The sequence below is a fragment of the Podarcis filfolensis genome (assembly GCF_964270895.1).
Source record: "Podarcis filfolensis genome assembly, chromosome: 1".
Lineage (NCBI taxonomy): Eukaryota > Metazoa > Chordata > Lepidosauria > Squamata > Lacertidae > Podarcis > Podarcis filfolensis.
This window is the reverse complement of record NC_139604.1, coordinates 112,402,226-112,428,397: the sequence shown is the minus strand read 5'-3', so window position 1 is coordinate 112,428,397 and position 26,172 is coordinate 112,402,226. Positions and strand designations below refer to the sequence as shown.

The 26,172-nt window shown below is 39.3% G+C and overlaps 1 protein-coding gene across 8 annotated transcripts in view; it reads left to right on the top strand.

Moving 5' to 3' along the window:
* Positions 1 to 26,172, top strand: part of EML5 (EMAP like 5) — a 155,402-nt gene that overhangs the window by 12,324 nt on the left and 116,906 nt on the right. For all 8 annotated transcript variants that reach the window (XM_083609307.1, XM_083609300.1, XM_083609304.1 and 5 more), the window contains exons 2-12: positions 5,227 to 5,386; positions 11,039 to 11,137; positions 12,628 to 12,696; positions 17,720 to 17,905; positions 20,689 to 20,824; positions 21,907 to 22,108; positions 22,847 to 22,984; positions 23,478 to 23,734; positions 24,099 to 24,311; positions 25,057 to 25,224; positions 25,602 to 25,708. In XM_083609307.1, the coding sequence (XP_083465433.1) occupies positions 5,227 to 5,386; positions 11,039 to 11,137; positions 12,628 to 12,696; positions 17,720 to 17,905; positions 20,689 to 20,824; positions 21,907 to 22,108; positions 22,847 to 22,984; positions 23,478 to 23,734; positions 24,099 to 24,311; positions 25,057 to 25,224; positions 25,602 to 25,708 (1,735 nt within the window). The remainder of the gene's footprint in view (positions 1 to 5,226; positions 5,387 to 11,038; positions 11,138 to 12,627; positions 12,697 to 17,719; positions 17,906 to 20,688; positions 20,825 to 21,906; positions 22,109 to 22,846; positions 22,985 to 23,477; positions 23,735 to 24,098; positions 24,312 to 25,056; positions 25,225 to 25,601; positions 25,709 to 26,172) is intronic.

Below are 26,172 nucleotides of genomic sequence, written 5' to 3'. Positions count from 1 at the left end.
AAAAAAGAAAGACAGGGAGGGAGGGAATCAAATTGGCTCCAAGCCAAAGGCCAGGCGGAACAACTCTGTCTTACAGGCCCTGCGGAAAGAAATCAGATCCTGCAGGGCCCTGGTCTCATGAGGCAGGGCGTTCCACCAGGCCGGAGCCAGAGTTGAAAAGGCCCTGGCTCTGGTTGAGGCCAATCTAACTTCCTTAGGGCCTGGGACCACTAGGGTGTTGTTATTTATGGACCTTGAGGCTCTCCGTGGGGCATACCAGGAGAGGCGGTCCCGTAGGTACGAGGGTCATAGGCCGTGAAGGGCTTTAAAGGTCAAAAGCAGCACCTTAAATCTGACCCTGTACTCCACCGGGAGCCAGTGCAGCTTGTAAAGCACTGGGTGAATATGCTCCCATGGCAGAGACCCCGTGAGGAGCCTCGCTGCAGCATTCTGTACCCGCTGGAGTTTCTGGGACAGCTTCAAGGGCAGCCCTGCGTAGAGCGAATTACAGTAGTCAAGCCTGGAGATGACCGTCGCATAGCTCACTGTGGCCAGGTCGGGGCGGGAAAGGTAAGGGACCAACTGCTTGATGCGGCAAAGGTGGAAAAATGTCGCCTTTATGCTAAAAAGACCAGTTCAAACCAAAGTTCAAAGAGGATAGAAGTGAAAAGAGCTGTGAAGAAGAAATCGCAGGAAATTAGTAAAAAATTGTTTGAGAGGCACAGGGAAAGAGGAAACTATCCAGTAGATAGCAGCTGGATTTCTGATGGGCAGTTTCCAAAGGCATGGGGGAGCCTTTAGAAGAAAAAGGGGAAAGGAGATTTAGAGGGATTGTGTGTGTTTTATCTGCTGAATTTCCTCTTTTTCTTTTGCAACCTTTAAGACCAGGCTTGCCCATTGACCTGAACTCCCACAGGCACTCCACTATGCCTGGCCTCAATTCTATATAATTTTAGACAATTGGTTAAAATGCACCTGTTTTGGCAGGCTTTTGGAGAAGAGACATGATTAGATAAATTGATTGTCACTGCTGTTATTAATAAATTGTTATGTGTTGCTATAATTGGTGGTGGTGTTTTCATGGGCTTTACTTTTTGTTTTTATCTTGTCCGATTTTGTTGTAAGCCACCCTGTAAAGGGAGGGGATTGAATGAATGAATGAGAAAGAAAGAAAGAAAGAAAGAAAGAAAGAAAGAAAGATCTTAAGTTTTAGATGAGGGAAATCTGGTGGAAATATCTTTTGTCCTCATTTGACAATGGAAAATATGATTTTGGACTGCACTGCTCTACAAGATTCACCTAGTAATATACAGTACCTTTACGTTTTTGAGAGATCAGCGGCATGTAATGTCATGTGCCTAATTTAGGACTGCTGCCATAAACACTAAAGCAATTATGTCAAAAAATTAGGATGTATAAACTGTGTTCTGCTGCTGTTATCAAAGATGAGAAATTCCAACACTCATTCCTATAAAAAAATATAAATGTAAATAGTTGTTCATCTATTTTATTTGGCTTAGGTAACATCAATGTATAGTTTGTTGTTTATGGTAAGATCCTGCAGATGTAATAAAATGACTGATTGAGAGTTGCTGTACTTTCTATTTAATGACACTATTAACTTTTCTTGGTAATCAGTTTTAGCACAACAAATGGATAGCCATTTCTCATTTGTGGTGTGCAGTTCCAAATTTCTTCCCTTGAGTATGATTTTTGTTGTGGGGATATTTTTTTCTACCAGAGAATAGCCTGTTACTGGATTTTATTGTTTTTATTTGCTGTAAGTTTCCCTAAGTGAAGCAAATTCATTGGGAGGGCAGGAGTGTAATAATAAAGTGCTGCTGTCACTTCATGTGTTTCCCTCTCCTGTTTTCCTAATAATAACGTGTAGTTTAACACAACATGCTATGGGTGGGATTCCATTTGCACAATGCGGCTTAGCCACCCCCCTGCACCCCTGAAATTGGCTCTGGGGAGGTCAGGAGAGCCCACAGAACAGGTGGGGAGATCGGGGATTGTTCCATCTGGCAAGCTGAAGAGTATGATGTTGAATTACACCCTATATGCTTCTGTACCTTGAATATCAACAACTGGTGATGGGATGTGGGCATGGTGAAACACACAGCAAAATGTATGTGGTGCTATAGTAGATGAGATGTTAGACAGGAAAGAGACATAGTGGTGGCAGTTCCATGTCTCTCTTAATGTGACTTTGAGTTCCACCCTGTGTTATATATTCTCTAGTGTCCCATAGTCTGGGTTTCTATAGAGAATATCAGCCCTTACCAGCAGTGTCTTCCACAAAGTGACAATGGGATCAGAAATTAAAATGTTTTCCTTACTGCACTGATTCTTATGACAGTGCTCCCCCGCCCCATTCAGAATTATTTTCTAAATAATGATTCTTAATGATTGTAGAAGTAGACCAAGAAAATGAACGTGTGTGTATGAGTCAAAGACAATGTCTGTGTGCAATGACATGTTCCCTATTACCATTGTTGTGTACCAAGAAATAGTTAATAAGCTGGAAGATCACCAGGCTGTCACTAGGCAGCTTAACTAGATGAATCTTGCCCTTTAATGAAGGCTCTAAAAGTGCTTCTTTCTTGAGGATATACCAGATAGGGGTGCAAGATTACAACCTGCAGAATGATGCAGTGGAAAATCGTGCAGCTCATGTACCTCTCATCTGATTTTTCACCTAGCTCCTCTTCCCTTGCCTGCCATTGAATAATATTAAAGTTCCATTTTCTAAGTAGGAGAAGGACAGGAGGAAGGTGTATAAGAGGACTGGAGAAGGAAAGGCAAGAAGGGATGGTGGCTGCACAATCTCCCACAGCCTTGTTTGTTTGTTTGCTTGCCTTAATCATCTTGCTTTAATTTGCATTTTGTTAGATTCTTTGTCCTTCCTCACTTTTGGGGCATCAGGGGCTGTCACAGCTGCAGTAAAGAAACTGAGATGGGAGAATATATTTTCCAATAAAACATGGCAAACATGAGTTTACAAGCTTGTGTTTTCTGCAGTATTGTGAATGTGGTAACAGATGGGGTTTTTATAGGGGACAATTAGCTGTTGGGCTGGCATCAGGGGTTGGTATAATAGGGCATGTACTAAGGCTCACACCCCAGTAGAGGGCCCACTACCAATCCTTGGTGTCTGGTAGGGACAGTGCTTCTCATTGATGAGCCCACTGTGAGAATAATGAGAAGAAGCAGTACACTGTATCTGCTTTATTCCCTCTTCCTTCAGGAAGTGGTGCTGATTTGAGCCCAGAAGGAGAGGCAGTAGCAACAGCAGAGAGGAGGTAGACCCATTGAGACCATTGTGCCCAAATGGGGAACCAGCCCTGGCAGAAGGAAGTGGTGTTGTTAAAGGAAGTCTCAGTGGGTGGGTATTACATTACACCCAAGGTCTAATGGGGATTTGAGTAGTCACAAAACAATTTCCTCTCATGTCACTTTGGTTAGTGACCCTGGGTATTTTTTTATTCAGAAATGTGCAATGGTTGACTTGCTTGACTCATTCTATCTTATTTTTTCTTCAAACACCACTAGTATGTTGCATCTTGTTCACTGAACTTCTCTCCTGCTATTTGCTTGTGGCAAATTGTGGTTTATCATGCATTTAATCTGTAGGGAATTATGTCCAGGGGATCTTGCCTTAGAGGAACTGGACAAGAGGACTTTTCTTTGCCGCTATGATTCTAATCACTTACCCTATTGCCTTTTGTAGCTACAGTCAAATATTTAACTAAAATGTAAGAAAGCTGCAATGTTAAAAATAGCATTTTAAACTGAAGGAGAGGGAAATGGGCCCTTTTTGTGTAATAGTATATAAGCCATCTCCTTGATAATATATTACCAGTGCTTATTTCTATGCCACCTTGCTCTAACTGCTTGACCTTTTTTGTTTTATGTATAATATACAGCTTTTCTTCAAATAATTAATCTTGCCCAAAGGCTATAAACAGACCATCTGCCTAAGTACTTAAAACTAGGTCATATATTCTGGTTATATTTTAATTATAGGGGTTAGTTCATTTCTGTTGGTCTTTTTTCTTTTATTCTTAGCTGAGCCACACAGATTATTATTCACCTGAGCTGAGGATTTAACTGCTCACAAATTTTCTCTCATTAGTCAGTCATCTTAGCCAGTTGCAATTAGTTTTCCATTCTATATTTAGATACTATTAGCACTGCAGGCAGGGAAAAAGAAGAAAAGAAAATGAAAAATAAAGCTGTCGGAGCCTAATGACCTGGTTCCCTCTTCCTTCTTTTTTCCATTCTTCAAATATGTCAAATTTGCCGGGAAAATCTGAAGCCTCCCATATTAAATACCTTCTGGAGGATAGGTCAAATGATATTACACTCACTATGGCAGTTTCTTTTGGAGGTTGCAAGAAACAAAGACCATCATGCTCTAAGCATAACAAAATGACTACCTCGGTCTCTCTCGCCTGTTGTTTGGTTGTTTTAACTGTATTGTGTTTTGAAACTGTTTTGTGGGTCTATGGACCACAATAAAGAGAGAGGTATATAATATGTCTAATTTCCTGCTCTGTATGTGCATGAGTGCATGTGTGCATGCATGTGGACCATATCCACCCAAGGAGAGGAACAAAACTCAACAATAAAAACACAGTAACAAAATATTAAAATTAAAACAAGTACAAACATTCAGCAATATATTAAAACATAATTCAGTAAGTTATATTCAGCTAGAATAAAAAATAACATTTATATCTACAGTAATGATACATAATTAAAACAACAGCATGACCAATAAAACACATCAGTTAAAATCTGTTTGAAAGGTGGTTTTAAAAAGTCTAAAACTAACTAAATGTAAAGACAGCCCATTAATTAGGGCCTTCAATACTAATCTTAAAAACAAGGCCAGCCCAAGCCATTTGGCACCTGTGGCGGACCCCAAAATGGCACCCCCTTCTCTGCCAGGGTGAGAGACAATCTACATCAGGGACAAGGGGGAAGAAAGATTGAGATCAGGATCTGCTGCCCTGTGGATCATGCCGCCTGACGTGGTTGCCTCACCTGGCCTCATGGGTGGGCCATCCCTGTTTAAAGCACAGGTATAGAAAAAGATGGTTAGACATATTAGCTGTAACACCTTTGAATGAAAGATCAGAACTGTATTTATTTTTTATAGACATTTTTGTTGCATTCAGAGTGCTGAACAGCTGTTTTAAATTTTAATAACAACTTTCCCCTATGTTTCTTTTTTCCAAGTCTTGCTTTGCATCCTGAACGAGTATTGGTGGCAACAGGTCAAGTTGGGAAAGAACCGTATATCTGTGTTTGGGACTCGTACACTGTGCAGACAATATCAGTAATGAAAGATGTTCATACACATGGTATAGCTTGCTTGGCATTTGACGTAGATGGTCAGGTATGTGTATGTGTTTAGTTTTCTGGTTTAATGAGTGCATGATATGTATCATTGTGCTATAAATTCTGCTGTACAAACTGAGTTTGGGAGACAAATTAAATGAAATGTTCATTTTTTTAAAACTTACTTTTATAGATGTTTAAAAATATGGACATGAGACAAATTAAGGCACATTTACACAGCTAAAATGGGTCCTGCGTCATTCTAAAAAACAGGCAGCAAAGTTATTACATGTCAGTGACCTGGTAAGCCAACCTATGGCTTACTGCAGTAGTGGTTAGTGGTGTGGTACAAGTGGTACAGCATTGCTCGCCTGCTTTCTGCTGTGCTGTAGAGTTCATTTTTGTGTTTTCAGAATTAACTTTGTAAGTATACTGATCACCCAGGGCCATGCAAATGCACCCTGAAGCTTCTGAAAGAATACACATTATGGTATGTTTTCTGCAGTCAACAAAATCTAGCTGGGGAAAAAAGAGGTTTCAGTCCTCTTTTACATAACTGTATAACTGATGACAGAATGGCCGCTAGGATGTCCTTGCAAACAGATTGGAATAAGTGTGTGAATTCTAGTTATTATTTTTTTCGGTCTGTTTGCCCACACAAATTCATGTTAGTCATTTGTGGCATATTGACAACTTGAAAAGAAATGGAGGAAACCCTTGGCAGTTTACAAAAACTTTCCTGCCTGGCCACATGCAATAAATTCTTACTCAACTTAGGCAAGCACACAAATGACTTTCTACAAACTTACGTAATTTAAAGTTCACAATATTTGGGAGTTTATGACAGGGTTATTAATTGATAGGTTTTTACTGAGACTCTTGCTTTTATATGAAAGAAACATTAACCTTATGGATGGTTAGTCGCCTATCACTGACATTCAGTGGTCACTGGGAAACACATATACAAAGTCAATGTGCACTTGAAACCCTGCCAGGGTAGGATAGGGAGTGAAATGAAAGGAAGATGGTTTTAAATAAAAAATGGCAAGCAGAAGAAGGGTCAAGCACACCCCCACACATTTCACACACCATTTTTTGATTCCCTCACCCCAAAGTGGCTTTTCATATTCTTTGTGATGCTGTTAGACATTTGTTACTGTTACAGTGCAATATTTTTCATTTGAGACACACCTCTAACTATCAGGAGCATTTTGTACAGCTTGTTTAATGTGTTTCTGGTAGGGGTGACTAAACTTTGTTCCCCCCGATGTTGCTAGACTAAAGCTCCTAACATCTCTAACTATTGGCCATACTTCCTGGAGCTAAGAGAGTTTGGATCTAACAAAATCTGGAGGACCACAGGTTAGCCACACCATAATAATAATAATAATAATAATTAGAAGAAGAAGAAGAAGAAGAAGAAGAAGAAGAAGAAGCCTATAAGCTTTGTTTTGAAAGGCAGTCCTTAAAGCAGTCATTGAAATGTATGTAACCATTATTTTCCCTTTGTGAACTGAGAATCTGATGCAGAAAAGACAGCTGCTATTTCTGTTACTCCCTTTGGGCAATAAATGTAAACAGTTTCACCAGGTACCTCCTATCTTGGAGGCCTAAACTTGTGACATGTAGTGTCATTACTTGGGGCAGAAGTGTGAGATGGAGCTCGGGTCAGAAGATAGAATCAGTGCATAGAAGTTGGAACAGGACCAGTATGTGCAATCTTGTCCCTCCCCTGCCCACAGGCATGATTCTGCATCGCATCTCATCTACTGATCTGTTTGTGGTGCAGGATTCTGCATAGCATCTCATCTGCTGATCTGTGTGGTGCAGGTAATGCTGCTATTTAATTGCTATAGAGAAAAATTGCCAAGAAGAGATAAAAATCAAGGAACTGGATTAAGGGACAAAACCAAAAATGTTTTATCAATAGACCATTTTGAAGATATTAGTAAGGTACAGTTAAATTATACACAGGAAGTCTTGTGTATTTTCAGTGTTTGCAAACCTCTGATTGAGGTGAATGAGTACAATCCTAATTTTTATAACTTCACTTGGCCCACTAAGATCTTGCTGCTTAAGGACTCTGGTATGGATTTTCAAAGGCAAAATTTCCCTAAATTTGAGCATCAGAATAATAAGTCTTGCTGAAGGAGAAATAAAATGTTTTTTTGAAAGTTAAGTTGCTCTCCATGGGGTCACAAAGAGTCAGACACGACAACGACTAAACAACAACAAGTTGACTGAAACTCTCACAGCATGTTGATAGGTGCAATCCAATAGACATTGTATATTTGGACCTCTACAAACATTTCATCAAAGACTCCTGAAAAAAACTTAGCAGATGTGGGATAAGAGGATGGGTCCCAACAGTAACTGGCTAAAGAATAGGGAACAGAGAATAGGAACAGATAGTTCTAAGAATCAAAGGAATAAGGTGTGATCTGTTATGTATGTAGTCATTGTAGGCTGAAGCCAGGCTATATGCATGACATTGCAGGCCTAGGCCACAATGCTTCCTGGAGCTCAGGAGCTTGATCTGCATAACAAAAGACAGAGAGGATTCTAAAACTCTCCAATGACATTTGCTGGGAGCTGGCAGGCAGCTGAGATAGGGCCAGTGTTATGAATTGCCAGTCACAGCAGAAGATGACCTTTCACAGGAGTGGAGTGCCCCAGTTTGCCATTCTTCTTGTTCTTGTTCCTGATGTTACAATAAATCCTTTTGAGCTGAAATCTGGTCTTGGGTCATGCCTGAACCCACCGACACTTCATGATCTGTATTGAGACAGACACTTTTGAACTTGTTCATAAATGAGTTAGGAATGAGCAGCAAGGTGACCAATGGCGTCAAATTATTCAGGGTGGTAAAAACAAAAGGGATTGCAAAGAGCCCCAGAAGGATCTCTCCAAAATGGATTGAGTGAAAAAACCATCCCATATGCACTGGCAGAATTGGAACTGGTGGCAACTCACCAGAAAAAAATAAACCATGAGGTACGGTGGCTAGTGCAATAAAAAATCAATCCAGCAGCATGTGGCAGGGTGAAAAAGCAAGTTCCATGATAAGAATTCTTAGAAAAGGAATCACAAAATAAAACTCCCTGTATTTTAATGCCAGGTGTGGGCACACTTGGAATACTGTACATAATTATGGTTTCCACATTTCTAAAAGGATATTGTAGAGTAGAAAATGTGTAGAAAAGGGTACCAAAATGATCCGGCTGCTTGAGCACCTTTCCTTCCATTTGGGGCTTGTTAGAATAGAAAATAAGGGGGTGGGATGTGGTTGATGTTTTTGCATGGTGTGCAGAGTTAGAGAAACCTTTCCTCCCTCATAATATTAGGCCTGAAGTCTATCTAGTTAAACTGATTGGCAGGAGAAGAAGGAATAACAGTGGGAAAGGACTTTTGCCTTAATGTCCACCTCGTGTGCTTTCCAGGTGCAACAAACTGACTACTGTGGGATACAGAGAGCTGGACTCAATGTTTCATGGAACAGGGTTGTTAATTTTCTAGGTGCTTGTGTGACATTCTCTGAGATCCTCTATGCCAGTCCAGATATTTGGCTATGGGTTAACCTAAACTGCAGAATGGATAGTACAAAATATTTTAAAGTGATGTCTGATGTCATGCACTGTACATAAAGGGCTTGCTTGCATAGTAAGCTCAGATACTGTCATCTGTAGAATAATGTAGAGAAATGAAAGGGAGATGCTTGGAAATATATTAAAAGACATAAGAATTATTGGCACAGTTTTGAGTTTGCACATCACTGCTGATAATTTGCATATATGAATAATTGGTTGTCATTGCTTCATGCCTTTCCTAACTACTAGGAACATAAATCTTTGATAGAATTTAGGAACAGCACACTGCACAGTACTGGAAGATGCTAATCCCAGTTTAGTGGTATGGAAAGATGCTTTGGAAGGTTGTCAGCTTCTGGACTGGCCTAGAGGATCAATAAGGAAATGGGATTATTTTTTCTTTCCCTTAATTTTTATTCTTTTAGATTCTCTATGCCAGCCTCTATATAGAATCAATATAACCTTTATAGAATTAATTTAAATTAATTACATATAAAATATGTGAAGATAATTCAATAAGATGTCATTTTTCACAAGAAATATGGGCTGTTTTCAAAATGTTGTGGGAGCTTACAGAATTGGCAAGCCCTTTGTATACAGGCAATGATATTACCCAAAAGGATTTGTGTACTGTTTCCATCTGCTTGGCAGGGAGGATCTATATACAAACATTTGGACTGGCATAGAAGCTCATGAAGAAATGAAACAATGAGGTAAGGAATTATTTTCATACCCTGAAAAGGTATGCTTTCTTCTACAAACTACTGTGGGTTCAAACTGATTTCATCACCTAACTTAGGCACGAGATTAGGACAAATAAAATGCTAAGAAGCAAGGGAATGTAAAACAGAACCATGCCTGTTTTCAGTTGCCAGCATGGTATCATCTAACTCTGCACTGTAATGCGAGGGTAATAAAATAAATCAAAACTATCATTATGTTTATCTTCAGAGAAAACTTTCCTGGTGGCGCCACAGCCTACATTAGCCCATTTTATGGCATTCCTAAAATGGACCTTTTCTGTAATGGCACTGGCATTGAGGAACAGACTTTCCTCTAGAACTGGGCAGACATCTACAGTGGTCTGTTTTCACCACCGATTCAAAACATGCCTACATGTCAAAGCATCATACTATTATTATTATTATTATTATTATTATTATTATTATTATTAAAATTATTGTTGCTGTTGTTATTGTTATTATTATTATTACTACTGCTGCTGCTGCTGCTACATTTGTATACTGCCCTTGATCTGAAGATCACATGGCAGTTTACAATATAAAAAACAAAATAAAAACAAAATACATAACACAGTAAGGAAAAGAAACCCCACACAAACATTTAAAATGCCATAGATTGCTTAATTAGCTGAGGGCTTGGGAAAAGAGGAACATTCTTGACTGATGTCTAAAAATATGTAATGAAGGTGCCAGGTGAGCCTCTCTGGAGAGCGCATTGCACAAACAGCTGCTGCAGAAATTCATTTTCTCTCTTTATTACTGAAAATGTTCTTTCTGTGCTTTAAAATGGGCACTTTCTTTCTGTCAGATAATACATTTGGGTAGGATCCAAAGAACCCATGTACAAGTGCTTCCATTTAGATTGCCAGCTTCCTGAATACCATGGTTTGCATCCCAGAAGCCAACCTCAGGAACTTGCAATCCCCTCCTCCTTCCTTTCTTCCTCTCTAGAGCAAATTCACTATCCTGACCCTCATCTGCTTTAACTGTGGTATTATGTTATATCTGCATCAGTGCTAACACTGGTTAATGCTCATTCCATATTTAGGCTTTCAAACATGTTTTTAATCCTGTTGAACCTGTTACTGGTTCTTTTCTTCTCAACTTCTTGTTTTTCATCAGAGGCTATAAATGAACTTGTTGAGAAGAATGACAGATGTGGAGAGGAAGCTCTGTAGCCCAAATACAACAACCCTATGGCCCTTTGGATCCTAGCCTCTGTCTTTAGGAAGTTTATAGTATCTGGCTCACTTTTTCAAATATGTGTCTCATTAGATTATCATTTGGTTGAGTTCTCCCACTCACAAAGTACAGAGCACATTGTTATTTTAAATGTTAATATCTTCTTTTATTCTCTTCTAACATTTTGGAAACGTTCAGCGTTTACTTTCTGTTGGTTTGGATTCAAAAAATACAATCTGTGTGTGGGATTGGAGAAAAGGAAAGATGTTGTCTATGGCTCCTGGCCATACAGACAGGGTAAGTTTAATTTTAAAAATAAGAGTGCGTATCGAATTTTGGGTTGTCAAAACTTTTGCATGTATTTTAGGAATCTGTTTTCTGGGTGTTTCTTTACGTTGGCTAGAACATATTTTGATGACTATACTAGAACACAGAGGGTGGTTTTTTTGTTTTTTGTTTAAGTGAAATGGCAAATTGAGTTTGCTGCTCAAAACATATTGGTATTCTTGGAATAAAGTAAATAAGTAGCACCTTAATATTTCATCATAGCATTTTTGTAATGTTATATACTTGTACCCCTTGCTTCTTTATTTGTTTACACACAGAGAGAGACATGCCTGGTTTGGGATGTCTCAACCCAGTGATCCCATGCGCCGACCCAAATCTTATAGGCCTGCTTTGGAAGCACAACCACCAGTTTGCTAAAACATAGATTAGCAATCTGGGACTGGGCACCAGGCCTGCGCAGGCACCCTATGCCATAGCTGTCAACTTTCAGATTTGAAAATAAGGGATCAAATAAGGCATCAAAAAATAAGGGATCAGCAGCCTCACCTGTCCCCGGGACAGTCTACGGGATATCTAACAATCCGGGATAGCAGCAGGAAGCAGCGGAAAACTGCACTGGAATAAGGGAATTTCCCGCAAAAAAAGGGAAAGTTGACAGCTAGGCCTCAATCTCCTTTATTCGTGAGCGTGACAATCCTGATTAGCTTAAACTACAGTTCCCTGTTACATCCAAAACAAGGAACTTGGATTTCATGTCAGTTTTCTAACTAGGCTCTTAAATGACATTCAGTCTGTGATTATTCATCTCTAGATTTGCAGATTTAGGAGTATAAGATATTCATTTGTCAGTCAGATGAAGGTCTACTCAGTCCAGTGTTCTGTTTCCAATAGTAGTCAGCCAGATGCTTCTCAGCGCTCACAATTAAGTTTTGAAGGTGGTTCTAACATCAATTTGTATTAAGAAGTACACAGTCCTCAGTAACTGAAATTTCATTTAGTTATAGCTAATACCTGAATTAATCGTCTTAGATATACATTTTATTTTTATTACGATGTTTAAAGTACTGGTGGCATGAAGCAAGTTTGCCTATTTACATTACAATTATGTCTCGCAGATATGTTAGTCTGTGATGTTAGTTACACTGAAAGACAGTGAATTGCCCAAGATGACATAGTGAATTTCATGGCAGAGTCCAAATTTAAGCAAGACCATGCCATGTCTTACTGGGCACAGAAACCATGGGAGCAACTCAGGAGACAATTATTAAATTATTAAATAAAAGTATACATTAGTATACTTCATATTAATATATTATTAATTACCTTAAGATGATCAGTTACCACTGAAAATAATGTAAAAGCTTTAACATTACACAGGTCATTGGAAACCTATGGTGAAATTAGATATCATGATCACCTTTCTCTGTTCATTGATATTTTCAGATTAAATGAAATACATTTTCAAAACTTTTGATTATTTTCTTCTCTCCCTCCTGTAGATATTTGATATTTCTTGGGACTTGTACCAACCAAACAAACTTGTCAGCTGTGGTGTAAAACACATTAAGGTAAGACAATATGTTTTGTCTGAATGGTATTCAACTGTTTTATTCAGAGTTCACCTATTAAAAATATTGGACCAAACTTAGTTATATTCCTTAATTTCAGTAGGTCTACTCTGAGTGAAACCTAGTTGACTATTGCCCTATATCAGGCATAGGCAAACTCGGCCCTCCAGATGTTTTTCGGACTACAACTCCCATCATCCCTAGCTAACAGGACCAGTGGTCAGGGATGATGGGAATTGTAGTCCCAAAATGTCTGCAGGGCCGAGTTTGCCTATGCCTGCCCTATATGTTTTATTAATTTTTCAAAAAACTTTGTAAATTGAATAGCAATTTCGGTGAACAGTTATTAGCTCATTAACATGTCTGTCTATGATTATGTGGGTTTTCCATAAAATTTTGAACTGGAAATTTCTCATCATACCCCAGCATTTGACGAATCATACCAATAAGCTACTGACTGAATGCTGGAAGATCTATATGTATGCCAAGTTTTCAATGCAGAAAAAGTCTCAGTTGATGTAACAAGTCAGAGTTTGGGGGAAATACTCAAGGCCACTGCTGTCACCTGGCAGGTCCAGGAGAACTCTCAAATAGTTCTCCTGCTGTCCAGGAGCAACTTCAGCCAGAAGAGGTTGGAACCTAATCCAAGATTATCGGAACCCCTAAGCAATATTACCCTCATCTTGTCTGGATTAAGGTTCAAATTTGGTTCATCCTGTCTAAAACTTCTGCCAAGCACTGACCTGATCTTCCACTGCCTCCCCAAGATTGGTAGATGGAAATGAGAGAGGGCTGGGTGCCATCTGTGCCCTGATACCCTATCAAAAATCTCTGGATGGGAATGGATTATGTCCATTTTCTGGCATGGTTTGAATTGACAACAGGGCTCAATGTTTGCAGCAGCCAGCTGATCAATGCTGATAGCAAGCCCCTTTGATTGACAGATGGGTGGCCCCTGTCAAAATGGCCCATGGGGTTTGTGGAAGGTAGGGATTCAGGCTCTTGGTTGGAAAGGGTTCCCTACACCTGTCATAAAACAAATCCACAGGGCAGAGCTGCAGTCTCCCAAAATCACTTTCTGGATCTTCTCCACCCCCAGGTACGACTGGAGCCACATCAGAACTTTTCCTCCAGTCCCATCCTGGCAAAGCAGTCCAGAAAGTTACTTCAGCTGCTGTATCAAAATCTTCAGAGAGATCCAGGAGAATGAATAGGGCTGTACTTCCCCTGCCTATCCCTTGACAAAAGTGATTAAGGGTGTTTTATTTCCCAAACCAGATTTATTTCCCAAACCAAACTGAAAAAGATCCATATATTATTATGGAGATGTAGTTTAAGTTTTCTAGGTGAAAAGGCTTTTATTGGGCTATGGATAACTTGTAGAAATACCATACTTCTGAGAGTCAGTAAAATGCTATGATTTTAGGAAGTTTGTCGAGGGGCCGAAACAGTAGAATATTTCAACTATTTGAGAGAATACTGTTTTGAAATAGTAATATAACTAGAAACGCTAAGGAGAGTTAATCTGATAAACACTGGAAAGTTTTTAAAAGTGTAAAATTTTCACAAAAAACACTTTAATAGTGTATGTTCTTCTGGTACTTACAAATTAGTCAAAAATTGGTATGCTAACTAAGTTACCAAGAAACTGGAAATATGCATGGAGCTAGAAACAATAATTAGATAACATATATCCTGTCTGGAGATAACATTCTTGAAAATTGAGTACTAAAGACTAATTGAGGTCAGGAAGGATCACTGACTAACTCTAGACTGTAGTCAGCAACAAATGCATCCCCACTTAGCCTAGTTACTTCTGACCATTAACCCTCTTGTGGCTTGTCCTGATAGTAGCAGTCAAGATACAAAATGGTAATGAATGGTTAATGCTGCAGATCTAGAGTTAATAAGGATATATTCCTGCTAAATTCTGCAGCTCAGTCTAGTCTGTTTTATAGCAAAGATAAACTGTGGTAACAGTGATAAAGATTTGTCATGGCAAATAGAGTAGCAATGACAGGACATGATACTTCATAGTCTCTCATATTGCAACCTGATGTCTTTGAAGAAAATAAAGTGATTATCTTGTCAGGTCCTAGGCAGTCTTTAGGACTCATTGCAGTGATGGATTTCATTCTCCTAGTGGGGGTAATCTGCTAGTCATATGTATCCCATGCTGATTGTCATAAAATGGCCATGTTGCTGGGATAGTACAATAAGTCTTGTTCTGTCCTTTGTATCCAAGTTGCCTCCTTCATGCAATTCAGACAGGCCAAAGCAATGACAGGAGAAGCAATTACATAAATTTCCTGCACCCACTGCTGACTTTCCAAACAGGTTTTAATATGGAATTTTGGGCGGTAAGTTCAGCTTCAAATATCTATCTGTTCCATGAAATCTAATAACAATAGGGCTTTTTGGTAGAGGTAACACAGAGGTAGATTTCCTTCGGGTAGGACTGAAGTTAAATCAGGCTATTTCTGGTTATGCATATTTACTTTTTTTTCTTGAGGCATGCCTGAATAGCTTAGGAGAGTCTTTAATAGGTTTTTTTTTGGGGGGGGGGGTTAATGACAGCATAACACAGTAGCAAGGGTTTGAATTAATCCTGGAGAAACTGATCTACAGTTATCTTAATAACAAATTGTATTGTTATACACCACCCCAATCTCTGCCAAGTGGTAGCAAAATTCCAGAGTTTCCAGTCGCTCACCCAGAGTCATGCTTCCATGGGAATTCAGGTCACAGTGGAGGCTGTAGTGCTTTAAGATATATGGCTTATTTTACACCTATACACAGTTAAAGTCTTCCATGGGGTGTGTGCAGAACATTATGCCCCAAAATCTCTCTCATTACCCTTCTCATAGCTTCAGCAAGCTTGGGGCCTAAGCAGCAGTCAGTCATAGCTCCTGGTCTCTTGGTGCACCCTCCTCCAGCAAGTGCCAAGGTGGTTTTACCCCACAAACTCTGCTTCAAGCAACTCCTCCTCACCCTAAGCATAGTTTTTAGAAGTACATTTTTCCTTGTGAGCACAGCCTGCCCCCTTCCTGTTACCTTGGCAATTCCTGTCCGCCCAGGTTTAAGGATTCCCCTTTGATATGGCCATCAACACTTTTCGTTAACACCTCTATAACAGGTGAGGTCCTGGCATTAGAAAGGAAGTTTAGTTTCTATTTTTCCACTCGCCTGGAATCTTCCCTCCAATACTCCAAATAATGACAGTCATCAATTTATTGGGTGTATGGGGGTGTCTTTCCCCACCCAAACCTGCAAGACTGCCCTTTATGTACTGGTCAGAGGTAACAATTCTCCATTTCTAATATAATAAAACAAAGTATATCCATTTGCCCTATGAAGCTTGCATTTATTATCCCAATCAAGGATGAAGTTCACTGGATGACCTTGGGCAAGACAATTCTCAGTTCAGAGCAAGAAAAAGGCAGTTTTAAATCAACATTTTCATTGATACTGCTACATACATTTCCTAAACAAAGGTGTAAATCTGACCAGCAAATCATGTTAGTTTACAACTAGAGTTTGTTATTTTCAGGAAATGCGGTTAGTTAGGATTGCAACCTACATCTGGAGTTATATGGTCCCTGATTTGACTGTAAATCACATTGAACTCATCCTCTAGGCTAAGGCAACATGCATCAGATCACACCATAGTAGCCAGCGGTGTGGGGACATTTACCTAAGCTCCCATCACTGCTGCTTCTGCAGCTTACTAGAAGGGAGTGAAGGAGGGGCAAGGCACTGCAGTGTTGACATGGTGCAAATGCACCAGTAGAGCCAGTCCACTTCTGCATCATGCCAGCCTCACCGCTACATCACCCCTCTTCTTCCCAGTAAGCTGTAGCAATGCAGATGATGAAAGGTCAGGTAAATGCCCCTGTTCTGCCAACCACTACTGGAATAAAGTTGTAAATCTCTTTTTTGTGCTCCTTATGAAACAAGGGGGGAAATGCTGCATATCAGGGCACATATCAGTGTTACTAGACCCTCATAGCTACTATCAATAATAGCAGCTCTGCAACTACTTTTTTCAACTTTCCTCATAATGTCTACTATATTGTAACATTAAGGTAAAGGTAAAGGGACCCCTGACCATTAGGTCCAGTCGTGACCGACTCTGGAGTTGCGGTGCTCATCTCGCTTTATTGGCCGAGGGAGCCGGCGTACAGCTTCCGGGTCATGTGGCCAGCATGACTAAGCCACTTCTGGCAAACCAGAGCAATGCACAGAAACACCGTTTACCTTCCCGCTGGAGCGGTACCTATTTATCTACTTGCACTTTGACGTGCTTTTGAACTGCTAGGTTGGCAGGAGCAGGGACCGAGCAACGGGAGCTCACCCCGTCATGGGGATTCGAACCGCCGACCTCCTGATCGGCAAGTCCTAGGCTCTGTGGTTTAACCCACAGCACCACCCGCATCCCATTGTGACATTATCATGCTTCAATTTGCCTTCCCTCCACAAACAGCTGTCCATTAAGTGGAGTTGGGGAACAGAAGCATGAAGTGCAATGTCTGTTGGAGTAACTGGACATGTGAATGGGTTGATTTCCTTCATGAGTGTAAATCACCCCATGAACGAGGTAATCACAGATGCAAGGTCAGCCAAGCCAGCCATTATGGTAACAGCCCAGTGCCCTGACTTTATCTGTGATTAATGAATGTCAGCTCAGTAGTTAGTCTGTGAGCAACAAAGATACTTTGTATGTATCTATAATGCCTGTATCTACATCCAGAACTGTTTTACTGAGCCTTATCTTCTGCAACAGTAAACTATTTGTACTTTAAGCTGCTTCTGTGTGGTGACTGGTACTGGGACCAACTTCTACTGTGTGGGTATCTCACCTCAGATTCCCAATAATTAGATTGTCCATCAAGAACCTCAGCAATTTTCAAGTGGTCTGTGGTGTGGAAAATTTAGGAATTGTATATAGTTACATCACAAAACTTTTAGTTGTAATTGTTTAAAATGCTCTGTGTGGTTTACATTAAATCACTTTATCTTGCAGTTCTGGAGTTTATGTGGCAATTCATTGACACCAAAGCGTGGTGTTTTTGGTAAGACTGGTGATCTCCAAACTATATTGTGCCTCGCCTGTGCAAGAGATGAAGTAACATATTCTGGTGCACTTAATGGAGATATATATGTATGGAAAGGAATCAACCTTATCCGAACCATACAAGGAGCTCATGCTGTAAGTATCATTTTCATATGAAAACTGATTGACCAGTGAAATACTGATAAATTAAGATTTTGTGTGACATACACAGATTTCTAAATGGATTGCATTTTGGTTAACAAATGCAGGAGACTTTATCAGATGTTGAGTGTCACAGTTTAACTTCTGGCAGACCCTTTCATAAGTTTCTGGCTGAATATACCAGAAAATGCAGAAATTAGGACAAGTTTGTAGTCTTTCCTCATCTTGCAGATTAATGTTTATGGGTTATTTATCTGGGATGGCTGAAGGCTAAGTGCATTGGTGTTCAGGAAGGAATCTTCAGCTGTATCTGTATGACTTGTGTGCTACTCCCAGGATGTTATTGCTTCACTCTCGGTAGGGGAAAGGCAAGACTGATGGATTTGTGTGCAAATTGAGGAGCACAGCTATTCACAACTCCCAATGAGAGAGTTATTCCATATAATTTTCATCTGAACACCTGTGTGAAATTTATGGAAGCATAGTGTGGTGACATTTCATTGATGGGTTGTATTTTATATCCTGGTTTTCCTTCCAAACGGCAGAGTAGCTTGCATATGGCTGTTATGTAGTATTTCATACAGACACTGCACAGGGCCATCTTCAGTATTTGAACCTTAGCATATGTCTTTTCTGCAAAAAGGAGAGAGGAAGATGTTCCTTTTCATCATTCTTCATTCCACATAACCTGTAAATAGGTTCAGAACAATGGGAAGAGGAACACCACTTCATGAAACCCATTAAAATTTTTACAAGGTGCCAAACAGTCTTAAAAACTTAGGCCAACATTCAATGTTTCACAAGCAAACTTCTCACCACTGCAGCCAATTTAAAAGTTCATCATCCTAAAACTACCAACAAAATGAAAGCTGGAATAAGTGGGCTTTAAAAACTTGAATTTATATCTGTGTTGTATGTGTACACACACACACACACACACAGAGAGAGAGAGAGAGAGAGAGAGAGAGAGAGAGAGAGAGAGAGAAGGTCCAAAATCCAAGCAATTGTGGGAAAGATAACATTGTAAGCATTCACTGCCAAACCTGTGATGGAAATATAAACATATATATTGAACCACTGTTGTAGCATGCTTTAAACTTATATACTCTATACCGCTCTATGGTCTTCAAGGGCAGCTTTGTTTTAGAGCAGTAATGTAACCTGAAATAAATGCAAAAGTATTGAGTGACCTTCCCAAGCTATAGAATAGTGTATTGTAGATCAACATATGAAATCTTCTTTTGGATTTAGAATTTTAAAAATGGATCCATTTCAGGAACTGGATATAAAACAGGAAACAAGTAAACAATAACGATCTTGGTCTTGCATGGTTACACTTGGTACGACTTTTATATGAGGGATGTATATACTACACCTCCTTAGTGGGTGAATAATTTATTTCAGTATTCTTTAACAGAGGTGAATACTCAAGTTGTGTGGATTGAAGCCAAAGCTGAGGTCAGATAACAGGCACCCTGTATAAAACATCACCATGTTGCTTGGGCAAGTTTTAATTAAATATAAGTGGAAACAATATAGCAAACTTAAATGAGTGCTTTAACTCTCTTGTGAGCCAACACAGAACATCCACTGTTTTGCTGTCTCTCTTTACAAGTGTAAACCAGAATGGAACTCATGGACTTCCAATGAAACTGAATTTTGGGAGATTCAGGACAAATAAATAAAAGTACTTCTTCATGCAGCGCATAGTTACACTATGGAACTATCTCCCACAGGAGGCAGTGGTGGCTAGCAACCTAGAAGGCTTTAAAAGAGGATTTGATAAATTCATCAAGGAGAGGGCTATCACTGACTACTAGCCATGATTGCTACCCTCTGTCTCCACAGTTGGAGGCAGCAATGCTTCTTAATACCGGTTGCTGAAAAACAAAGGAGGGGAAAGGGTTGGTTTCTCACATGCATTTGGTTGGCCACTGTGAGAACAGGATGTTGGACTACATGGGCCATTGGCTTGATGCAGCAGGGTCTTCTTATACTTACTATGTTCCTAAAGGACATTCTCAATCCAGATAGGAGGATGACATGGGGAAGAGAGCAGACTGCCTGATCTCCCTGTGATGGTGACTATGTTTCTGCACTTGGTTTCAGACTCCTTAAAAGGGACACTACAGAGGGCCTTTTTTGGCAGCAACTCTTAAGGGCAGCATTTTCACAGAGGTAGAGTGGTGAGAAAGGCTCAGGCCTGGGTACTCACAGAAGTGTGGACTCATACGCATAACATTTTAACTTCTATTGTATTTTTTCACTGAGTTTGCATGTAGTTGTGTTAGTGGATCTGTGATTAGCGTCTTTCCAGTCATGGCGATTAAAGGGAATAAAATCATTTGAGGTGCATTGCCTCGATATGAATTTAATTTAATTAAAGAAAAAAATAACCTGATCATAAAGGTCATGTGTCACAATATTGGATCAGTCAGAGACCAGCATTTGGAAGGTGCAGACAAGAATTTGTATAATCGTTCAGCTACGTGGTTACACAGCAGTTAAGTGAAACTGTCAGATATATTTTGCAGTTGTGTGGTCTAGTTGCATTCACAAGCAGGCTTTCTTAGAAAAGCAGAGCAGAGTTTTATGTAGTTGTTCTTTTCAAATTCTGATTATTATTTTTTAAAGACAAGAGTCTGTTATTTGTATAAACACATAGTGTATTCTAAAGGAAAACGCAGGAAAAATATTTTGTCTCGTGGTTTTTTTTTTAATATCATCATTAATGCAAGTTGTGTGCATGCTTAAATATGTTCTTTACTCCTCTTTAGGCAGGAATTTTCAGCATGAATGCCTGTGAAGAAGGCTTTGCTACTGGTGGCAGGGATGGCTGTGTTCGCCTTTGGGATTTAAATTTTAAACCAATTACTGTGATTGATCTCAGGGAAACAGACCAGGGATATAAAGGTAAAACAAAACAAAACAAAACAGTATTTTAATTACATTATCAAAGGAATACCTTTTTCATTGACCATTGTCCTTCATAGCCCTACTCATAATTGAGGAGTCATAGCCCTACTCCAGAACAGCAATGCTGGTGTGGATTTTCTGAGTTGTATGTCATGTAAGCAGGGGTCTATATTAATGGATGTCTGTGTATGGAGTGCAATGTTAAAACTTCTCTTTGCACAGTAGTGGCACTGTGTGGTGAGAAGACCCATGCATTTAGTGGCCTTGCAGGGTAGGTTTTGCTCAATGTGTTCCCATAGGAATGCTTGCCTAACAAATTATTTCCAGGGAACTCATTGTGTTCAGTAAGCAGGACCTGCATGTACTGATTTTTTGGCTGCTATAAATAGCACGTGTCAGAAAGAGGAAGAGACAGCAAGAAACAGGCAAAGAAAGAGAGAGTTTCTTAATCACTGTGCATGTTTACTTGAAATAGGTTCTACTGAATTCAGCTGAGCTTACTCCCATATAACTGTCCATAGGATCATGAGTTTCTCCCAGCTCATACATGATCTCCATAAAAGAAAAAGAAGCAGAAGCTTCCACAGCACACTCCCATCAGTCAATGTGGTCCTAAATGGTTGTGGTAGAATCGTAAAGAAACTTGCATACTCCAGCATGAGCAACCTTGAAGCTTCTTCTGAAATAAACAACAAATGGTTTATTTGTAAGGATTGTGACAACAGCTGAGGACAGGATAGACTGATGAAGGAGGGTTGATGCAGTTATAGTTTCTCCTCCATTCCCTTTTAACAAAGTGCAAGGCGCAGATACAGTTAAATTCAGATGGACTTAACTTATGAGCAAAGTAGTGCTAGCCAAAACATTACTGCAGGCCTCTAATTTTCATTTATTGTAATGTAAAAATAAAATTTGTCATTTGGGGTAAAAGGGGGGCTTGCCTCAAAGTGTACTATGTGATTTAATTAACTTTCTTCCATTATTTCAGGAACAATATTCAGGAATATTTTATGATTTCACAGTAATTTTTTCTTTGCTAAACATATGTATAATAAAATCTGCATATTTACTTTCCACAGGTCTGTCTGTGAGAAGTGTTTGTTGGCGAGGAGATCATATACTAGTTGGAACACAAGACAGTGAAATCTTTGAGATTGTGGTGCATGAACGCAATAAGCCTTTTCTTATTATGCAAGGGCACTGTGAAGGGGAGCTTTGGGCCCTAGCAGTTCATCCTACAAAACCTTTGGCTATGACGGGAAGTGATGATCGATCAGTCAGGTTAGTTCCCATGGATTCTCAAAAGACACATGAGCATCTACAGTAAAACATACTTTGAATTTAAAAATACAAAACCATTTTTTTGCATTTGTGGTAAGTTATAATCTGCTGCTTTGGTATAAAATATGCACTTTAAGTTTTAGATATCACATTTAAGTAAATGATTATTACATGTATTTTATTCATCAAAGTATTTATATATGATCCTCACAAAACATCAGGACTGTGTGCAGAAAGATAAAAAGCTTTTAAAATCATTACAGAAAAATAAGTAAAATGACTGGCCACTTAAGAAAATTTTAGACAACTGCATAGCCCTGTCATGAAATTATGGAAACAATTGTGCTAAAGCCCCAGGGGTGCCAGTGTGACTTCAGTAATGTTACTGTATTTTAAAAACTTAAAATAGCAGTGAGACTGACCTTGGCAATATAATAAAACAGTTGACTGTGTGCTAGATGAAAATGATTCTGCAGCCTGATAAAATAGTTAGATGGCACCTTGCCATACAGCCAACCAAATTAGGTTCTGAATTCTCTGTGACACTCAGAAATGTTTTGGGCATGTGTGAATTGGATCTGGGCCTCAATCCAGTCTTGGAGTACAGGGTGCTAATGAATATAAGTCATATGCTTTTTTTGGGGGGGGGGTATTTTTTAAAAAGATGAGACAACCCACTACATTTTTCTCTGCATGTATGATAATTGTATTTTGTTTACCCTGAATACTTTCTTGCAGAATATGGAGCCTTATAGATCATGCATTGATTGCACGGTGCAATATGGAAGAGCCAATTCGTTGTGCAGCTGTTAGCACTGATGGAATTCATCTTGCACTTGGAATGAAAGACGGTTCCTTCACAGTACTTCGAGTTAGGTAGGTTATGCATTGGAGACATTTAAACAAAGATAAACTTTGCCATTAAGTTGCTTTTACAATGAATTGTAAAATTCTGCCACCTGCTAGCATGGCATCAGTGCCAGATAAATTTTTCCATTTGGACTTATTTGTAATGCATTTGTTTGTGAATACACGTGTGCCCCTCTATCCACATAAGGCTGGCACTTTTGAAGATATATGATTTTTGTGGTGTTGTTCAATAATTTGAAGAAATGTGTGCAAACTATATTTTAATGCAAGCCCATAGGCCTTCTGCTGTAATCTGAGTCCTCAGATGGGCAAATGTGTATCCACATGTAAATAGAGGCTTCCTTATTAATGTGTAGATGCCTCAGCTGTATGTTATATATTGCACTGCTAAGTAGATATTCCATTTGCAAGGCTTTTCTTCACTTGATGGGAGTAAAGATGGATTTCTTTGTACACAGACAATGACTAAACTATATATTTTTCTTTTTCTGTGTTACAGAGATATGACAGAGGTTGTTCATATTAAAGATAGGAAAGAAGCTATTCATGAATTAAAATACTCACCAGATGGAAATTTCCTTGCAGTTGGCTCTAATGACAGTTCTGTTGATATTTATGGTGTTGTTCAGCGGTACAAAAAGGTTGGAGAGTGTATTGGATCAACAAGTTTCATCACTCATATGGATTGGTCATTGGACAGCAAACACTTGCAGACCAATGATGGCAGTGGAAAAAGGCTTTTTTACAGGATGCCTGGTGAGATAATCTACTACTATTACAATTATTCAAGAAAATAGGTAGTGAGTTCTGTAGTTGTAGTGACTGCAGCTAGTCATTTCTCTCCAAACAATTTTAATCAGTGGGCAGAGGAATCTTAGACTGCTTGCAGAAGATAACTGATTTTGACCAGTTCCTTCCTCCTACTGCACTTCCATAAGACATATCCCTCTAGAGAGGCTTTTATGGGGGCAGGGGTATGATGGGCTGCAGGGAAGGGAGGGGGAAGAATTGGTTGCACAAGCAGCCTTCTCCTTGTGCAATATTGAATACAATCCAGTTAATATGTTAATTGCCCGTATAAATCGAGTGAATAATTAAACAAATATCTTTCTATATCTAGGTGGAAAAGAAGTGATGAATAAGGATGAGTTAAAAGGTGTCCAGTGGGCTTCATGGACTTCAGTTGCAGGCCTTGAAGTTAATGGAATATGGCCTAAATATTCAGAGATCAATGATATCAATTCTGTAGATGCAAATTTTATGGGCCAAGTTCTAGTTACAGCTGATGACTATGGAATAGTAAAATTGTTTCGGTATCCTTGTTTAAGAAAAGGTAATTATTTAGTGTGTGCTTGGAATGTAAATAACAGAATACCCAGGATGGAAAGTTCTCGTAAGTTAGAATCTGGCCTTTTAAATGGAGAGAAAAAAAAACTTTTAAAATAATAGTGGAATTTTTTTCTTATCCAAATGATTGTTAGCATTTGCGACCCTTGTTTATGTTTCAGATAAGAGATTTTGGGGTCAGATTTTGGGGTCAATGAGATGCTGCACTCAGATAAGCCCCCAAAGTCCAGATGTCACATTCTGTTTTCCACATAGTAAAAGGGTATTGTGGAAGTGAGGGGGGGGGGGATGTTACAGTCAAATATCCTTGACTGGCTGAAAAGGGTTTCATATACAAAACAGCAATGGTTGATAAAGGTAGTTTGTTGCTCTCGTTTAACAAAGTAGCACAGTTGTAACTGACTGGGCTGGCATGTCAGATATTCTGCAATATACTCAGTGGGATACTACAAACCTTGAGCAGACTTTTACTTGTGGAATGAGGTTTTCCTACCTCCTCCACCCCAGTGCATTTGCCTGGAAAACCTGAAAATTAAGGTGCCCCCTCAGGGACAATATTGATGGAATGAAACTGCAGAGGAACCATTAGCAGAAATTGGGACTCACCTCTTGCATAACCAAAAGCATATATCTCCTTGGGCAAGGCACAACTGGTTATAAGCCATGGTGTAAAACAACTCTTTAAATTGATACATAATTTGACACATAATAAAACCATTTTTTTTTAATAGGGGCAAAATTTAAGAAATACCTTGGTCATTCAGCACACGTGACAAATGTCAGATGGTCACATGATTATCAGTGGGTTATTTCTATTGGTGGAGCAGACCATTCTGTTTTCCAGTGGAAATTTGTTCCTGAAAGGAAGCTGAAGGATGCTCTTCACATAGCACCACAAGGTGAGTGATGCATCATTTGATACGAGTTGGAAAATAATTTAAAATATTGTTAGTGATATGTGTTTTACAGTGATGGTTGGGACTTCTGCTTCTTGATCTGGATGACTGTAAATACTCCAATGTTTTCTCAGTTTTGGTTTGACTTTCTGTTTTCTGTTGTTTTGGTCCTGGACCATTGAGTACAAGTGGTGGGAAATTACTATTTTTTTCTTTAGGCATATATATCACAGTTGTTTTCAGTAACCATGCTTAGGACTGTGCAGTTAACTGAGTAATTTTATTACCTTTACGTTGTATCTGCTGTTTTCAATACCTACTCATTATTTATTTATTTATTTATTTATTTATTTATTTATTTATTTCTCTATCTATCAAAGAAAGCCTCGTTGACTCTAATAGTGAAGAATCTGATTCTGATCAATCGGATGTTCCAGAGCTGGACTCTGAAATTGAACAAGAGACACAAATCACATACCGTCGACAGGTATTGTCTTACATTATAAACGTAAATATGCTAATGCACCCTGCTGCAACAAACCCTGTGTATATCTGGATTATAGAATGTTGACACCACAAAACTCACAGACTGTATTAGAACTGATCAGAACAGTTATCGTAGCTGATGGCCTGGAACCATAAGCTCCCAAAAGCAGATGAGGGCCGAGGGCCGAATGCTGAAATAAACCAGATCCGGCCCAGGAGCCAAAAATGTCCCCCACCCCTGATGTACAGGGAGGAGAGCTCTGGCAAGGGTACAGTGAGAAGGGTGGGCAAGGGTTTAGAAGGGGCCTGGTGGGTTGGTAAGTTAAGCAAGCAGAGGAGCCAGCTTCTGGTATGTTAAAAATTTGTAGTTCATCTTATAATTTAAACTTTGTAAGGTGTTTTACAGAGTTTAATATGAAAACAGCAATAAACAAATAATGATATTAGAAAACAACAGCGGCACCC